Below are 19057 nucleotides of genomic sequence, written 5' to 3'. Positions count from 1 at the left end.
GGATTGTTTACTTTAACCGATATTTTAAAAGTCTCTGAATATGTGCTTGTACGCTCGAACTCGCCTTGGTAAGTCTTTCTTAACAGTTTTATTCGCTTTTTCTTCCACTCCAATTCACTTTTAAGTACGTGCGTTTGGGAGGCGTCCCTCCCCCGCTCGCCTCACTTTCTGTTCCATGGGGGGCTTGGGGAGCTTTCTTTTCCTTTTATTTAAGAAGAAGAAGAGATTGGATTTATACCCCGCCCTTCACTTGGAGTCTCAGAGAGGCTTACAAACTCCTTTCCCTCCCCCTCCCCACAACAGACACCCTGTGAGGTGGGTGGGGCTGAGAGAACTCTGACACAAACTGCTCTTTTTCAAGGACAGCTGTGCCAGAGCTTGTGACTGACCCAAGGTCACATCAGCAGGTACAAGTGGAGGAGTGGGGAATCAAACCCGGTTCTCCCAGATTAGAGTTCGCGCACTTAACCACTACACCAAACTGGCTCTCTTAAACGCTTAGATTGAACTCACGTTCATAGTTGGTCCTCAGACCTCGTTTAAGCTCTGTTTCTTTTGCTTGGCCTCCTGCGCTTGCCCCGGTCAGCGTCGCTTGGTTCCATTCGGTCACATAGCATGAAGAACTTTCGGGACAGAGAGGCACCTCAATTCCCTGGCATCGCGCTGGCAAAGAGGCAACCCCTCGAGAATCCCATGGCCAGAGCCCCTTCAGCCGGGTCTCTGGGGGGGTGATGATCCTGCGCACCCCCTCCTTCGGCCAGAGTGCAGCCTCACCCCCGGGAGGTGCGACTGGTTCAGCGCACCGCCATAAACCGGTTTCTTGGTAACCTTAACCACAGCTGCATCTGCACATCATTAGATACTGTGCTCTTATTTCGCAGCAAACATTTGCAAATGGATTGCTGTGTCCATGGAGGAAAATCCACTTGTGAAAGGTTTCTATTGTTCTGATACAACAGAAACCTTTCACAAGTGGATTTCTATTGTTCAATGATAAAAGAGTATCCAACAATGAGTGGATGCAGCCCATGTCTCTGTTAACTTACCAGCCTTGTTATTCTACCAGCTAACACAGGGAATCTCCCAGCTACATATTGATGACTTCCACTTGGCCTCTCCAATCAATTCTACCTGTCTCGAAGAAACAATAAACACTTAAAATCACTAAAGAATTACCATCACCCAACAACAACTAAGTTCTGACACTCCTTCCCTAGAACTAATAGATCCTTGTGTTCTGGTAGCAGCTGCTGCCAAAGTAACATTTTGAAAAAATCTGCACAGCCAATCAACTCTCCAGTAACCAAATTACTTACTGGGGCAAAAACCTTATCTTCACCCTCTTCCTAAAAACACTTGGCAAGTGCCAGAAGGCATCATGATGCCCATGGGCACCAGTTTGTCCTCTGAAGCTGCCTTTTTCCTCCAGGGGAACTGATTTCTGTCATCTAGAGGTGCCATTCCAGAACTCCTGGAGGTTGGCAACCCTAACTAGAGTCCACTTATTCAGATGCCATCTTCACTATGCAGTTGACTAGTGATTTAGATTACAATTTTACTGTACATCATTACACTTCCTGCATTGTATAGCCCCTTGACCATGATGCTTGTTTTTTCAAAACCTCTTACATAAAAGGGCCTCATAGTAAGGAGCCACTCATAGGATCTGAAAAAGCAGGATCTAGTCCATTAACACTGATGCTGGAATAAAGCATTGTTATTTTATTTTATTTATTAGTTCAATGTATACCCCACTCTCCCCGCCAAAGCAAGCTCAGGGCAGCTTACATAAAATTTAAAATACATAAAACAAAAATTATAAAAATTATAAAACTGTAGTTCTAAGGCACCACAGGCTAGCCACTTAAATTTGATACTACAAACTAACACAACTACTTCTCAGGGTGCAGGACTTCTGTTTCAGCCCTGGCTATCCCACCCCCACCAAGAGATTTCCTGCACACCCTTTCTCAACCTAGCACCAAAGTGATGCACAAATCTGTGCCCGTTTGCTCCTGAGGCCGAATTGGAAACACACAGCCAGAGTCCAAGGAGTTAGATGAATCTGTCTATTGCAATGGAAACAGGGAATACAGGGGCTGAGTACCTTAGACTTCAGCAATTCCAGGTTGTATCCTACCATAACCAGGAAGGGCAGAAGGTCTTATACCCCAAATGACATTGCATATAATTTACACATTAAAGGATCTCTAATTGGTGCCAAGCAGTTAACATCATGGAAGCATCATTTGACTCCGCGCATTGCTCATTGGTGTCAGCAATTACACTTGTTTATCTGGTCTTCAAAGCACTGGGAACATTAGAGAACACTGGGACCCTTTCTAGCCACACTTCTGGAGAGCTAGCTGATAAGGCTTTTAATAATACTTTTGCTTAATATGGCTTCTCATACAAAAATGCAATTTTAAATATATATGTTCTACTATAAGTTTCTCTAATCAGAAGCTTCTAGGTTACATACCAGGGTCTGGCTCTATTATGATTAAACTTTTGAAGGCACAGTGACAGCTATATATATCACATTCGTTTTCCCTTATGAGTGTCAGAAATTATATTCAGAAAGCACATTCGTTTTCCCTTGTCCTACAAAAGCTATCCCTCATACAAACCGACTTCCTCCTTCAGCCCTATACAAGATACAACTCCCACTTCTCTCTAACAACTCACGCCTTCCTGCACTGCCTCATCGCACTTCCGCTTTTCATTTCCCTAAGGCAACACGTGTTGTAGTCCGGATGTTCCTTGCAACGCGTTTGCGCACTCCTAGGACTACAGGTCCCGTGAGCCTAGAGGGGAGAGCGCCGGCGCATGCGTTTATCCGGGGTAGCGGGGGGAGGCGTGGCGGCTTATTTGCTCCTCCCCCGCCGCTGCTGCTGCTGATGCAAGAGCTGAGCGCGGCGGCGAGGAAGAGAGCGAGGACGAGGGAGTTGCTGAGTGACCCCCCCCTCGCCGACCGAGTTCCTTCGCGGGCAGTGTCGCCCCCTCCTCTGGAGTCCGCCTTCTTTCTCAGAGGGCCCCCCCCTTCCCTTCGCCTTCTTTCTTGACGGCCGGGTCGAGTCGGAGCCATGTCGGGAGACGAGGTGAGGGCGCGGCTTGGCCTCGCGTGGCGCCAGGCCGGGGCTGTGGCCGCCGCCATGTGAGGAGCCGGGCCCGAGGCCTCTCTGCGCCCTGCCGGGGCTCTGTCACCGCCGCCTGTCACCGCGCTGCGCTCCAGGCCTGAGCAAAGGCTCCTCGTGCTCCCCCCTAAAGGAAAGGCTCTGGAGGGGCCCCTTCCTGCCCCCTCTCCGCCTCCTTCGTTTGTCCGCCCGGATCGCGAAATAGGGGGCGGTGGTATGTCGCTAGCGACGCTTCTCTCAGTGAGGGGGTTTAGTCGCCCCCCCCCCCCCTGGCGTCCCCCCCCCCCCCCCCCTTGAGGGCATTGTGGTTCTGCAAACTAGTACTATATTATATATATCAGTTTGTGGCTTGGTTGTGTTGCTGTTGGGATGAGTTGTGGTTCAGAACAGGTGGGGTGAAACTGGTCCCCCAAATGTTTTTAATGGAGTGCTTCTGAGCTGAAATAGTTCTTGATGTTCAAGGTATAATCGAGGCAGGCCTGATTTCGTTTTTAGTTAGTCAGGATCTTGTGTGCGCTCATGTGGCTCGTTCAAAGCTCTGCGTGACTTGTGTCTGAGTTGGGTTGACGGGGTGGCTTCATGGCTGAGCAGTTTTCTCAGTAATAGCTGGTGTATAGTAATGACGCTATTTTTAAGGGATGAGAGGTTTTCAGGCGTCCTTGTCTTTTATCAAACCCGTGTAGTGGGGTGGAGCAAGCATTCACGCCTCCCCCCACCCCCCTTCTTCCATGAAGCTTGCTTTGTGGGCCAGTCTAGTTTATCTTATGGGGGTATTGTGATATAAGAGAGAAGGGGAGAACCAACTATGCTGTCCTTGATTCCTTCACTGCAAAGTGGAATAAAAATATTAAGATGTGCTTGTTGGAATGAGTTAGGAGGAGTGCCTGTACCTGCAAACAAGCAGTGCTTCCTTAGGAAGCCTTGCATCCTTATTTAGGGTTCAAATTACATAGGCTGTCTCCAGCATTGCAGGGACAAGTAAGCTTCTGGTCACAAAAGGTGTGTGAAGAGAACCTGAGAAGGCCTTGTTAACTTTAATGTTTTTACAGGCCTTGGTCTATTCCAACATTCATATTTATAAATAATAAACAGAACTCATCACACTGTGGTGGCCCATACCACTTCCAGATTCCTTGCGCTAGTCTTCCATGGGTGTGTTGCACAATCTACCTTAATCTTTTAAGGATGTAGGACATGCCAGAAGTTCATAAGAAATCTACTCAGGGGTCATTTCCTGCAGGAGCGCACAGGAGCGGAGCTCCGGCAGTAAAGAGGCCCAGGGGGCGGGCACATGCAACAAGCCCCACCCCCTGCTTTCAGCAGCCCTCAGTCAGAGCAAGAAGCAGCCAGGTAAATTGCAGAGCCCTCCCCCAGCCCCAAACAGTCCAGCGGCACCTTTAAGACCAAGTTTTATTCAGGTACAAGCCCTCCCTCCTCTACGAGGACAGATCTGCATGTTCTCCCCCCCCCATAGCTATCAATCCAAAACAGTCCAGTGGAGCCTGAGCAATGGGTGTTGCCTTCTGACACACTTCCAGTGATGTCAGGGGGTGTGGCATATGCAAATAAGTTATGCTAATGAGCTCTTGCACCTCTTTTTCTACTAAATGACCCCCTGAATCTACTTATACAACTGAGAACATGATAAAAACATTTTCATGGCTAGTGATCAGGTTGAACTAGTTTTATGATGTTTCTAGCTCAGCAGTGTAAAAAGATGTATTGCTGCTATAGGATTGAGTCCTGTGTTATTGCAAATAGAGCAGGTTCCTAGAAGGTTGGGTTTTTTTGCCAACTCCATATCCTGAAAAACTGTTCCTGAGGGTTGGGGACACCCCTGGAGATAGCATGGGATGGTGTGCCATAGCTGTAATCAGAAAGGAAACTGACAGACCCCACCCCCCAATGCCATGAAGTCATACAGGAGGAATGTGTAAAACAAATTAAGAGTCCAGTGGCACCTTTAAGACCAGCAAAGTTTTATTCAAGGTATAAGCTTTCGTGTGCATGCAAATTTTTCCAAATACATTGGAATGGTAGGTAAGGTTCAAACTTATACCTAGGTGCTGAACAGTAAATTAACATGTAACATGATGAAGATGTGCAAAGACAAAGCTAGATAACAAGCTAAGGTTACCCGGCATTTCTCTCTCCTGCTGCAACCTGTGTTGTCCCTCAGGATCCCCTAACCCTCAGGAGTGTCCTTTTTGGGGACTTTTAGGGACTGCAATAACAAAAACTCCTGCTATAATAAGCATGGTTTGTTGTAGTATGGGATCAAGTTCATTGAGGATAGTTTAACTATAGGTTGAATTAACTACATTTGCAGGCTGGTTTTATTTACCAAACCAATTATTGCCTTTAAGTACTAATCGTGTGTGTTTGTGCTTTGCGTGGTGCTTCAGGAAGTAAAACCTGGTATATTTTGATTACTACCCTGTTTAACTACTTGGCATTAGTAGTAAGAGGAGTTTTCATTTCAGGTGTTCAGAGTAGTAATTAAGCTTTTGAGCCATGGTGTGAGTGAAGAACTTTTTTAGGTATTATCTTTTAGAACTCCCCAGACCTTTTCTACTGATGTGCAATCTAGACATTTATCCGTATGTCAAGAGGAAACTCAGAATTTATTTATTGTTCATATTTGTATCCCGCCCTCCCCAATGGGCTCAGGGCGGCTAACAAGGGCAAGGTCATTTGCCATGCCATAGGTAAAAACATATAAAACATAGTAAAACATCCAACACTTAAACCACAGTACTCAATCCATTACTAATATTCTAAATCCAAGATGGTAACACCGCAGTTCCAGATGGTTATTTATTTATTTGTCATATTTGCTTGAGAAGTGCTTGAGTACACTCAATATTACTTTTAAAGCTAACAAAAGGCATGTTTAGTGAGGGGTCCATTGATTTCAGCTGTTCTCATTCCCAAATAATAATGCATAGGACTTTTTTTAACCAGTTTCCTTCTTTCCACATCAGACCTCCCAACTCCTCTCTCAAGCTGTTCCTCGGAGTCCCTGTCCCCTCACAGCGGCATTCTGGGGGCTGCAGATGATGGGAGAGAAGGTTGATCCTTTGATAGGAATCCCTTCTGTCAGTGGAGTCATTGTGGAGGACTCCAAACCTATACAAAATCTTGTATCATTTCGAAATTACCCTTAAGTACACAACTGAAATCCTAATTCTAGTAGTATTTTGTTTGTTGCCTAGACACATGTAATGGTCTTTTTTTAGCCTTAAAATCTAGAGAAATCGCTAATTTTTTAATAACAAAATTCTAAAGTTGCCTAATGAACTACAATTGTTTGCAGATGATTTTTGACCCCACTATGAGCAAGAAAAAGAAGAAGAAAAAGAAGCCTTTTATGCTTGATGAAGAAGGAGGTGACACACAAACAGAGGAGACACAGTTATCAGAAACAAAAGAAGTCGAACCAGAGCCTGCAGAGGATAAGGATACAGAAGCTGATGAAGAAGACTTCAGGAAAAAAGGTAGGCCACATGTTGTTCAGTATGAAAATATTACTTTCCACAGTGGAGGAGGGTACCCTGGTGAAGGTTATTTTTCCCACTTCCTCTGCAAGCAATTACATATAATAATATAATACATTGTGCTCTTGAAAGCTTTTGCAAAAAAGCTGTTACATTATGGAATCGAAGAAGTTGACTTCAGGGGGACCATGGTTCAAAACCCAGCTCAGCCATGAAAGTGGAAGGAGTAGCCTTGGGCAGGTTGCACTTTTGCTCGACTTGACCTTCCTTGCAGGATTTTCATGAAAATAAGATAACCTGGTTTATACTGCCATGTATGCTGAAATGTAACTACACCTGTATAAGTGTGCAGCCTTAAACTGGTGTGTGTGTGTATTTACAATATTTAAACTGGTATGAATTTTCTTTTCCCACTCATTGTTCTCTGCATTTCATGATAAGCCTGTTTGGACAATTTCTGTGGTGCTGTTTTCATTTTATAGACTGGTGTATTTTTGTACAGATCTTGCATTTGCTTGCTTGTCCCCAGTTGCTAAGCATTTCAGAGTGATGAGGAAATATGATTTATAAATCTGTGTTCTGTGTCATGTTGAGCTTGAGGCACACAGGCTGCTGCTTGTGTTGCAACTGACAGCTGGTTCTTTCCTTCTTTTAACTACCACTCTTAATTTGGCACATCCTGTCTTTTAGTTGAGGTGCTGCATGCTATGCCATTCACATGATGCCATTTGCAGAAAAGTATGCAATGTCCTTTCTTGTTTGCTTCTGAAGATGCTCGGAAAACTGTTCAGCACTAACTTCTGCTTGTGTCTTAGTTTTCAAACAGCTAACTCAAACATGGCACTGCTTCTAAGTCAGTAAGCATTCATTAAAAATGCATATCCTGGGTCCTGAGTACATTTGAGTTGCTTAAGTTTATTGCAGATCTGTTCTTTCATTTTCATAACTGTTTCTATCCACTGGAACTATCGGAAACCGAACATGTTACGGCCCCATGTTACAATGTTGGTGCATGGCCTTCTTGCTTTGGACCATATATACTAACTACCGCCATCTGTATCTGTTAACATATATGTAAATTGCTGGTTTTGATTTTGTCAATTTTAATGTATTTATTGTTTTATCTATCTTATTGTGTACGCCGCCTTGAGCCAGTTTGCCCCGGCTAGGCGGGATACAAATCTAAAGTAATAATAAATAAATAAATAAATATCCAGACTACTTATAATATGTAGTTTTTATTTTTAGATGCGTCAAATGACCTAGATGACCTAACCTTCTTCAATCAAAAGAAAAAGAAGAAGAAAACAAAAAAGATATTTGATATAGATGAAGCAGAAGAGGCTGTAAAGGTTAGTTAGCATACAGTTTTAGTGCTGTGTCAACATTGTGGGGACGGATTTTCCTGTGCCCACAGAATATCTGTCAAGTGGTGCTTTGTGCACTCTTGGGATGAAAACTCGGAGAGTGTCTCTGGCAGTTGACCTGTCTTGCTTTACCAGCTGTATAGAGGGGGCCAGTATTAAAACTGTGTGTTGTAGGACTGGCTCCAGCTAAAGAGTTCTTCATTTGCAGTTACCAAAATCGTTTCAGAGGGTAGCTGTGTTGGTCTGCAGTAGAACGTCTAGGCTCGCGTCTAGTAGAATCTTAGTGACCCGTAAGATTTTTGGGGTATGAGCTTTCGAGAGACAAAGTTCCCTTCATCCACTATCCCTTCATCATGATGGGACCTGATGGAGGGAGCTTTGACTCTCGAAAGCTCATACCCTGAAAACCTTGTTGGTGGCTAAGGTGCTGCTGGACTCGAATCCAGCTGTTCCACCAAAATTGCCGCATGCCATTTCGAGGATATTGTTGGAAATGTGAGAACATATTGAACTGAACCAAATATACCATTCATTGTTAGGGTTGCAGCAAGTCGGAAGCAGCTTGAAAGCACTTAACACGCACGCACACACACCATTTGTTGTTGTTGTTCAGTCGCACAGTCGAGTCCGACTCCTCGCAACCCCATGGACCAGATCACGCCAGGCCTTCCGGTCTTCTGCCGTCCTCTGAAGTTTGCTCAATTTCATATTCGTTGCATCTATGACGCTGTCCAACCATCTCATCCCTTGCCGTCCCCATCTTCTTTGACCTTCAATCTTTCCCAGCATCAGGGTCTTCTCCAGTGAGTGCTCCCTTCTCATTTGGTGGCCAAAATATTTGAGCTTCAGTTTCATTATCTGGCCTTCCAGGGAACAGTCAGGGTTGATTTCTTTTAGGATTGACTGATCTGATCTTCTTGCAGTCCAAGGGACTCTCAAGAGTCTTCTCCAGCACCATAGTTCAAAAGAATCTAACAACATTTGTTCTTAGAAACTCTTTAATATTTTTCATTTACCATTGCTCTGCAGACAAAACCCAAGATGGCATCTGGCAATACATGCCTACCCGTCACTCTCAGCCCCACTCACCAAACTATCTCATCTGTATTTTACTATCCCTTTCTTCACACAAGCAAAGGGTGTATTATTTAAAATGGCTTTCCTTTTTCTGCTTCTGTCGTTCCCAAGTACAGCGCAAGATGGGGCTATCCCGTAATATGTTTGACTAGCTGATTCCACACAGCTTCGTGTTTATGGACTAAGCATATACTGCCAGCACAAATTAGCAACAACAGTGAGGGAAGCCAATACAGTAAATGCATAATGTTAAATTGCGTAGCATCTTGTAGTGCAATCTGTGGTGGTGGTAATGTGTGAGATAAGGAGAACAGAACGTACTATGCAAGATGCACAGTTGTTACAGGAAAACTTTGAGTAGGTTACTGTACCGACTCAACTTGTTTGGCTGCACAGTTAGGCCAGTTTCAAAAGTCATGCTTAAATCATTTGTATTTTTTTAGATTTGTTGGAAAGGCTCTGCGGAGCTTGTGTAACTTGTGATAAGATGTATCCTACCAATGTAGTCTTTTGGTTTGACAGCCATCTTCCCTTGGTCTTGTAAGCTCTGGATAGCTGTATGACAGGAGGCATGCAGTACAGTTGTATTCTGTTCCAGTCTAAGCTCATTGAAATCAATGGTTTCAGACAAGGATAACTGAATAGGATTGCACTACTGTACTTGGGTTTGGTGTGTGCATGCCAGAGGGCTTTTAAGAAAAGATTCAGTTTCTTGCATTAATGTTCTTGAGTGACAAATTTCAAAATAAAAGGTGTTCTTTGTGCGTTTACCCAGATTTATTTATTTATTTATATTTCTAGTCCTCCCTCCCCTGCATAGGAGGGGTCAGGACGGGTTACAGCAATAAATATAAACAATAAGCTTAGGATAATTAAAAACATAATTAAACAAGGTTAAGACCTATATAGAACATCAGCTAATAAAATTCCCAAGATGGAGATCTGGCACAAATAGACAAGTGCTCCCTATAAAAGGTCTCTGTATGTGTGCCCATAGATGATGATAAATACTGGGCAAGTAAGCAGTGAAGCAGATAGTGCAGAACAGTGCAACAAACAGCACAAGCAAAGTAGGGGAGGCTGATCTAATTAGACATCTGCCGCCTCAACCATATGCCTGGTGGAACATCTCTGTTTTGTGGGCCCCATGGAACTGTACTAAGTCCCGCGGGGCCCTGATCTCCCTTGGGAGACTGTTCCACCAGGCAAGAGCCAGAGCCTCTGGCTGAGAGTAAGTGACATCTAGACCCCCACCCCTCAACAGTCTGGTTATAGAATTTACTTTCATGAGGATGTTGTGTTTCTCTTGACCAGCAGGTTTTTGCATATCCTGAAATGGATGTACAGTGGTTTATATTTTAATGTCACTTATTTGTACGTGCGAACATTGTATGTCTTCCACCACACTTTTTTTTAAGGAGCTGAAGCTTGAGGGTGATGTACAAGAGCAGGTAGAACCAGAAGATGACCTTGATATCATGCTTGGAAGGAAGAAGAAAAAGAGGACTGTGAAGTTTCCAGATGGGGATGAAGTATTGGATAAGGATGAAGGTATACCAGAGATTTTCTTTTTTTTTTTGCTGTGGGTGAAAGTTAAAAATGTTAAGGCTTTGTTCACAATGGGGCCTTCCAGCTCATATTTGGAGGGCAGAAGAAAAGGTGCTGCTCTTGTAAATGAGGTCTGCCACAGCTATCTCCAAGCTTAGTTACTTTAGCTGTTTCACTGTCTAGTGGGGCAACTAGATCCTGTCTTGGCCTTTAGCTAGCACCAGTCTGTGCTCTGTTGTGTGCCCAGATCTATTTCCATGCTTGCTTGCTCAGAAATCCAGTGGGAAAGAGGCAAGCTGCAGGGCAAGGCGGGGGCTGCTTGTAGGCAATACCAAAACGGGGGCAAGTTGAATGGTTGAAAAGGGGAGTATTCTCAGTCTCTTGAATGAATAATCACAAGGATGCCCATAGTCCTATCCTGTTGGTGGGGATTATTTTGCTTGGCTGCTCCCTCCCCAGTACAATCCCCTGGACGGCATGGCTTTTTTATCCCTGCAGTGAGAGGTCTTGGAAGTTTGCTGGGGGGAGCAGGAAAGATCCTGTGCATGCAGTGAGCAGCTTCTGTAGCATTGCTGGTTGAAAGTTTTCTTGGCATCTCATAATCGTACTTGCATCATGGACAGTTTGGAAAGCAGCTTCCTGGCGGTTCTCAAGCATTTGTTATCCTTACAGCATTGGAGGATGAAGACAGCAAAAAAGATGATGGAATCTCTTTTAGCTTTCAGTCAGGACCTGCATGGGCAGGCTCAGAGAGAGATTACACATACGATGAGGTAAATGTTTCTATTTTATTTATAGCTTTTTGTTTAAAAGTGACTTCCATTTTTATGGGTGCATAATCAAACAATACAGTGAGCCTCGAAATTCCTGTAGATTCACACCAATTCTGCAGCTCACTGTTTACTTTGGGATACAGTCGCATGGACAAGGGGAATTTTTTTTATTCAAAACATTTTTGCCAGACTTTACCTGCTTAAACGCAAGTTGTTTTCTATTGGGGTTATTCAGAAAGTCATAATAGTATTCCCATACTTCTTAGTTATAAGTGTCTAGTACTGTTCTGTATTGCAAGTAGTCTGCAGCAGCATGAAGGCTGTTGATCAAGAGAGCTGTGGGCAGAAGATCGAGAGAGCTGGAGACAAGAAGGACATGTCAGCCACTTGGCAGTGTACGATGATGAGAAACAGAGCTGAGAGAGGGGCCCCAGGTTCAGTCTCTAGTGTTTCTAGTTGGGGGGAGGGTCAGCTATTGGGTGGTGTAAAATACTTCTGTCTGAGACCCTGTAGAGCTGCTGTTAGTCTGTGTAGACAGTACTGACCTAGATGGACCAGTGGTCTGTGTCAGCATAAGGCAGTTTCATGTGTCTAGTCCTCTCTGTTCCAGTGACCTCTGCTCATGCTGCTGCTGCTCTTAAGTGAGTGCCAACAGAGGCTTGGCATCCTTGCTCTCTCTACACATTCTCACTAGTAACAAATCCTTCCAGAAGGCAGCAAGGGGTGGTGGCTTACAGCCGATCATGTGGGCTTCTGTGTCCATCTGAACATTCTGACCGATGGGCTGAAGACCAGTTTGCTAGGGAATGGAAGGAAAATAGAGAGAGCTCTCTATCAGATAGGATTTAGGACCTGTCAGAGTGCAAGTGCATGTGTTCTAAAGTCAAGGTTCAGTGTTTGTTTATTGGATTTATTAATCGCCTAATCTCTGCTATTGCCGGGCTCTGGGCAATGTACACTATCCATAAAACACAATCAGATAAAACCATTAAAATATGTGAGTATTGAATCTGGACCAAGACGACCCAAGTTCCAAGCTTGTGGACATTTATTTTTATTTTATGTACGTTATTGGTAGTCCGCCTTTCTCGCCGGGACTCAAGGGGGATTACAGAGAGCGAGTCAGTACAATCCACAAGATGGCACATTCAGGAAACCATACGATAAGATTAGGGTTGTAGAACCAATCAGAAATCTAGAAAACAGAACTGAAGCAAAGCATATGTGTTAACGTGACATATTCAATGATGCAAAGTTACACAATAGGGTCCACCCCACAGCAAACTGTACACAGTTGAACATAGTCCCCCCCATAATTTGCCTTACAGGCCCTGTGGAATTGCATAAGGTCCCACAGGCCCTGATGGTATTTGGCAGAGAGTTCCCCCAGGTTGGTGCCAGGACCGAAAAGGCCCTGGCCCTGGTCGAGGACAGCCAGATATCTTTCTTTAGGGCCAGGGACCACAAGCAAGTTGTTATCTGAAGAGTGTAATGCTCTCCCAGGGACATAATGGAGGAAACGGTCCCGTAGGTATGTTGGTCCCTGTTCAAACAGAACTAAGGCACTTTAGAAAAAGAAAATATCACTGGTTTGGATCCGGCAAGCTTTTTCACCCAGTGCTCTTTTATTACTATAGCCCCCATCCTGCATGACTTTTGTTCATGGTTATCTCATGATCTCTAGCATAACCTTTTTGGGTGGTCAAAAGGAACCTCTCCCTTTGCCCCCCCCCCAACGCCCTTTTAACTAGTGGAAAAGCTGTCTGAATCCAGCCCCGTCTTTTCCTCTTCAGTAGGCTCTCTTGATTTTGCTTTGCTGGAAAGGCCTGCTTGTGGGAAAGCTGCCCATAAATACACAGTACAGAAGTGCAGCGGTGATGATTTATGGTTCATGGCTGATGTTAACATTTTTCCTCATGTGTTTGCAGTTGCTGAATCGTGTATTTAACATTATGCGGGAAAAAAATCCAGATATGGTAGCTGGCGAAAAAAGAAAATTTGTCATGAAGCCTCCCCAAGTTGTAAGAGTAGGAACCAAGAAAACCTCTTTTGTCAACTTCACAGATATCTGTAAGCTGTAAGTCTGGTCATTTTGTCACTTTTTGGGGGGTGGGAGACATGATGGCCAGAAGGTGAAAGGGGCACAGTGAGAATCGTGCGCAGACAGTATTTAACTTCATGGGCTCTAGCGGCAAGAACTGCTCAACAGGTATAAAGTATTTGCCAATGGGCTCCAGGAGGAATGGTTCAAGTGCAGGATGTTTATGGGGGAACGTTTTCGATTTAATCTCCATCACAGTGGATGTGTTATACAAGAGCCAGGCACAATGTTTCAATTTTTTTTAAAGAAGCCTCTAGCATCCTGTATTTGAAGAGTCTTAAAGAGCACCCAAATTGTATCTGAAGATGTTGGTCCCTGCTGATTACCGGTGTAGAGACTATTTTGACACTGAGAAGGTGCCATTAGCCTCTGGTGGTTCGGGAAGCGGCAAATAGAAGCCAGCTGGCTGGGCAGCTGCCAGCCTGCCTCTGCTGAGGTTGCTTGTTTGGTTTTCGGTCTGCCTTTTCGGTTGACTTCAGCCTACATTTCTTCATCATACTTTTAATAATCTGATGCTTGCAGTAGACTGACATTGGTGCACCCAGTTATGTTCAGTTGCGTGATGCTCTGTTTGTGAAATTGGTGTGATTCTTTTATAGAACCCAGCAGAATGCATAAAGGCAAAATGTGTCCACATGTTGAGGGGGAAGCATTTGGGGCAAGTCAAAAGAAGCAGAATCGATGGAGTCCTGTGCACCAGGATTGCAGATGTGCTCACAAAAAGAACCTTCCCACCACCTTCTAATCACTGTAGCCTGTTGTGCTCTCTGAAATGTTGCTCTTTGGGACTCTTGAGAATGGCATGGGGGAGGCTGCAAAAGGTGTGTCGTGAGAAAGGGGAGTGGTAGAAGTGTAAAGTGAGTGGAAGTATTGCTTTTGCAAGTCTTAGGGTCCAACCCAATATGTTTGTTTTGTTTAATACAGCTGATCTCTTAAGATGCAAACCAGATGTTTCATACTGGTAGTTGTACAGACTGTTTCCATCAGTTTTGAGGGCCAGGCTGTCTTGTGTAGGGTTACTGAAAGGGTCTTGCCTCACTTTACTGAAACCTCTAGAAGACTGGGCAACAGTGTCTACAAAAAGTTTTCTTGGGTAAAATGACTGAGGTTGATATAGTCAAAACCTTTTTGCAGAGGGGTTGATTTGATGTTTGCATTGATTCTCTTGCGTTCATCACTGTCCTATTTCTGATCTACCAGAAGCTCCTTTTTAAATTCCTTTTCCTGTACTAGGATGTTCTGTCTTCTTCAAATAGCCTTAAAAATATTTTGTTTAGAACTTCACGTGGATGTGTCACTTGTCATATTCTCTCAACTGTCAGATCTGAAGAATCATTTGTCCTAGGTCAGATGATGTGCTAACAAATAAGACTGAGCATTTAATTGCTTTGTGACGTTATTTTGTTGAGCACGTGTCTTTCTCCAGGTATCATTTAGTCTCTTTTATGATGGTGTGTGTGTAAACACTCTCCTTTTTACATTTTTAGATTACATCGTCAGCCAAAGCATCTCCTGGCTTTTTTGCTTGCAGAATTGGGTACAAGGTAAGTACATAATTTTTTGAAACACAATTACTTCCCGTTCTCATGCATACAGGTATTGGATATGATAGTTTTCACAAAATGAAATTTCAGCAAATCCACTCTTTAGGTTAAAAATAGTGTCTAAAAGCTGGATGAAGCATTTCATATTTTTGGCGTATACTGTTGGAAACCCTTTCAACTCCCTTCTCACAGCAGCCCTCTTGACCCTTTAGAAGAGCTCTGCCAGGGATTGTTGAACTGCTGTGGACAGATCATGTCACTGGACATGGGAGACTGCAGTGAAGAGGGGGGAGTTGTACAGAATCGCCTGACCCAGTCTCTGACGGGCCTTTCCCAGGTTGCAGAGGGTTGTTTTGTGAGGGCAAAGGCAGGAAAAGAGTTGTCATTGGGCATCTTATGCAACCATAGGATGTTCTTTGAGCATGAATGTTCTTTGCGGCCTCTGCTTTATGTGCTGTATTCTGTGTGTCGTTCCATTCTGAATTGCCCAATTCTTCTTTCAAATTAGTGGCTCTATAGATGGTAATAACCAGCTTGTAATCAAAGGAAGATTCCAGCAAAAACAGATAGAAAACGTCTTGAGAAGATATATCAGTAAGTATGTTCCACAGTTGCAAATTTCATTTTCTGGAAATGTTTCGGCTGTGTTTCTGTAGAGTTTAGAACAGATGCCTCTGTCTTGTGAACTCCTGCATACTTGTAGCTGACTGTAGAAATTAAGGTTCCCTCACACAAGAAACTGCTCTTTTTAAAAATGCTAATCTACATGATTGAATTCATGAAATTTTGGGCCTCTGTCAGCAGTAATGTTGTAGCTAACGTCACATATGTTTTGTTTCCCCAGAGGAATATGTCACCTGTCACACGTGTCGGTCACCAGACACAATCTTACAGAAGGACACCAGATTATATTTTTTGCAGTGCGAATCTTGCCATTCGCGCTGCTCCGTTGCCAGCATCAAAACTGGTTTCCAGGCTGTCACGGGCAAGAGAGCGCAGCTCCGTGCCAAAGCTAACTAGTTGGTTGGTCGACACTGGATTTTCCAAAGTGATCTATGGGTACAAATGGCTGGACAGGCTTACAACCTGAGTGGATTTCCAATGTATTAAAAAAACCCAAGATTGTAAAAGCTGCTTGGCTTTGGGTTGGTCTGTGAAATTCTTGCAAGATACAGATCCTCAAACTGTTGGCACTTTTGCTGACTGAATATTTTACCAACTGTCAGAAGTGGGATGAAAAAGGAGGTGCTTTTTAATCTGTTCATAGAATTCTGTAAAATGCAAGGAAAATTAAAGTTATTATAACAGTGACTGTCTTTCATTTGAATCTTTCCTTCTGTTTCTCTATTAAATGATTATTATGGTAACATGTAGGCATTGTATCTTGAGTCAAAGAATGGGGTGCGTGTTCTAAAGAACAGTTTATCTTGAATAAGTATATTGTAAGAGCTGATGAGATGGAATAGAATACTTTTAGAAATCTTGTTAATGGCTCCTTTCAGTTGAATGACTCCATGCATGTAAGAACTATGTGCGCTAATCCCACCCATATTAATTTTGATGTCTCTTTCATTAGTGTTAGATTTGCTGCCCTAAGATAGCTTTCCTTGGTGTGCTGTTTGTAACAACAATTTCATCTGTACTCTGGGACTCTCCAGTACAGTTCATTAAATAAAACATACCAATTGGCATTTGTTAGATGGGTTCAGAATACACTCTTAATGTTTCTGCATATCTTTGGGGGGGGAAATGATGCAGTAAGCATCTGCTCTCACTTCGTAAAGTTCTGTGATTCTGTCTTTCAGTTGTGTGCTTGCACAGCAAACGTTTCAGGTTAAATTCCAAGGATATGCAAAGGTGTGTTCCACACAAATCAAAATATCCTGTTACAAGAATATTAGCACATGTTAGCCCTTGTCTGAGCCCGTGGCTCTCCCCTCCCTCACCAGTCTCCCCCTTCTGCTTTTGCCAGATGCATAGGGTGTAACTCTGGTGTGCTTCTCTTCCCTCACTGTGTACCATTTACTTACTTCATTTATACCCTGTCTTTCTCCCCAAGGGCAATCCAGAGCAGCTCACATTCTTCTGCTGTCCATTTTATCCTCACAACAACCCTGTGAGGTTGGGCTGGGAATGTGTGACTGGCCCCAGGTCACCTAGTGAACTGTGTGGGGATTCAGGCCTGGATCTCCCAGACCCTAGTCTGACACCACTGCACCACACGGGCTCTCAGTGGGCTAATCCAACCAATAATATAGCCCTGGCATAAAAACCAGATTGCCCAAATGGGCCGAAGATAATTTTTTTATGGATCCATCTATATCCTGACTTGAACACGCTGCCTCCTGAGGTTTTTTTAGTTGTCATACCTTACAAATCAGGTATAAAACAATTGAAACAATCACTGGGATTAGGTAAGAGTGCCTTTCATTGTGTTATGATTTCTGTTTGCAATTAACATTTTATTAATGAGCAAGATGACTGATAGTTGAGTTGATATGTCTGGTCCGTGGATATGGCTGCAAAGTATTAAAGTTAACCATAGTTACAATTTACAGTGAACAATGGTACAGTGTTAAAATTAACCATACTACTTGCTCAGCCTCAATAAATTGGGGTTGTCCGTCGGTGCTGGCTCCTCTTGGATTTGACGTGCAAATTTCTGTTCTGATTTTTTAAATTCCATATGTGTACTAATAACTCAGCTATGCCAGCAGGGTTTCCCCCCCGCTTATTTTCTTTCTGAAGACTACTTGACTGAATAGTAAAGCCTCATGGTTTTCTGAATGGTTTTTAATAGCATTTTGAGTTGTAATGAATATTGGATGTATATTTTTAACCAAATAAAGACAGGATCAGTGCCTCTTGTGTAATGTTACTATGGCATTGTGGTCTTCACAGGACATCTTTATGGCCCCAAGAACATTGGTAAAACCATAAAATATCCTTTAAACCCCCCCCCCCCAATGCACCAGTTTTATAGGACACATGGCTTACCCTGTGCTACTAAGGAGGGGTGTGTGCAGACTTTTGGAAGGGGCTTTCAACTGATCCAGGAGCTACTACAAGCGGGCAGTTGCGAAGCACTTTGTTATTCCTGGCCTTGATTCCCCCGAGGGTCATTTCTGCATGAGCACAGTTCATTCAATCACTATAAACCTCCCTTTTTGCAATGTCAGTTTAGCATTTAATTGCCCCCTAGTGTTCCAACAGGAGCTGCAGTGGCTCAAGTGGTTAAGACACTGAACTGCAGGCTGTGGAAGGTCGGTAGTTCAGCAGTTCGGATGACGGAGTGAGCTCCCGTCTCTAGCTCCAGCTCCTGCCAACCTAGCAGTTCGAAAGCAAGAAATTGCAAGAAGATCAATAGGGACCACTTCGGTGGGAAGGTAACAGCGTTCCGTGCGCCTTGGTGTTTAATCATGCCGGCCAAATGACCACGGAAACGTCTTCGGACAGTGCTGGCTCTTCAGCTTTGAAATGGAGATGAGCACCGCATCCCTAGAGTCGGATTCGACTGGCTTTCGAGCAAGGGAACCTTTACTAGTGTTCCAACACGTGTGTTGTGTGCATGAAGTGTGGGTGGAAAGTGCTGTCAAGTCACAGCTGACTCAGTGGCCACCTAGAAGGTTTTCAAGACAAGAGATGAATGGAGTTGGTTTGCTATCATCTGCCTCTGTGTAGCAACCCTGGGCTTCCTTGATGTTCTCCCATCCAAGTACTAACCAGGGTTGACGCTGAGTAGCTTTTGAGAGCTGATGAGATCGGGCTGGTCTCAACCATTTAGGTAAGACCATTGATGGAAGTAGTTGTAGCTGTTTACGTTGACCAATTTCATTTGAGAGATGAGAGTTCTGTTGCTGTTTATGAGCACCTAAACTTCACAACTTTTGCCTTGAATATTTTGCTTAAGTGTGAGGTAGGAGACATGATTAAGGCTGTTTACCTTAATATTTTGATATAATTGATTTACAAGGCTAGGAGTGCCACTTTCTAGTGCCTCCGTGTTTTGTGGG

General features: G+C 43.8%; 1 protein-coding gene across 1 annotated transcript; it reads left to right on the top strand.

Annotated features, from left to right (window-relative positions):
- The first annotated feature begins 2853 nt into the window (after nt 1-2853).
- EIF2S2 (eukaryotic translation initiation factor 2 subunit beta) lies at nt 2854-16355 on the top strand. Its single transcript, XM_015413385.1, has 9 exons — nt 2854-3101; nt 6454-6634; nt 7883-7986; nt 10497-10629; nt 11299-11399; nt 13328-13476; nt 14988-15044; nt 15553-15638; nt 15889-16355. The coding sequence occupies exons 1-9, from the start codon at nt 3087-3089 to the stop codon at nt 16062-16064; spliced, it is 1002 nt and encodes a 333-aa protein (XP_015268871.1). The 5' UTR covers nt 2854-3086; the 3' UTR covers nt 16065-16355.
- The last annotated feature ends 2702 nt before the right edge of the window (nt 16356-19057 follow it).

This window comes from Gekko japonicus, unplaced genomic scaffold (assembly GCF_001447785.1).
Source record: "Gekko japonicus isolate JY-2015 unplaced genomic scaffold, Gekko_japonicus_V1.1 scaffold79, whole genome shotgun sequence".
Lineage (NCBI taxonomy): Eukaryota > Metazoa > Chordata > Lepidosauria > Squamata > Gekkonidae > Gekko > Gekko japonicus.
The sequence above is the reverse complement of the archived record's forward strand: the minus strand, read 5'-3'. Positions and strand labels throughout refer to the sequence as shown.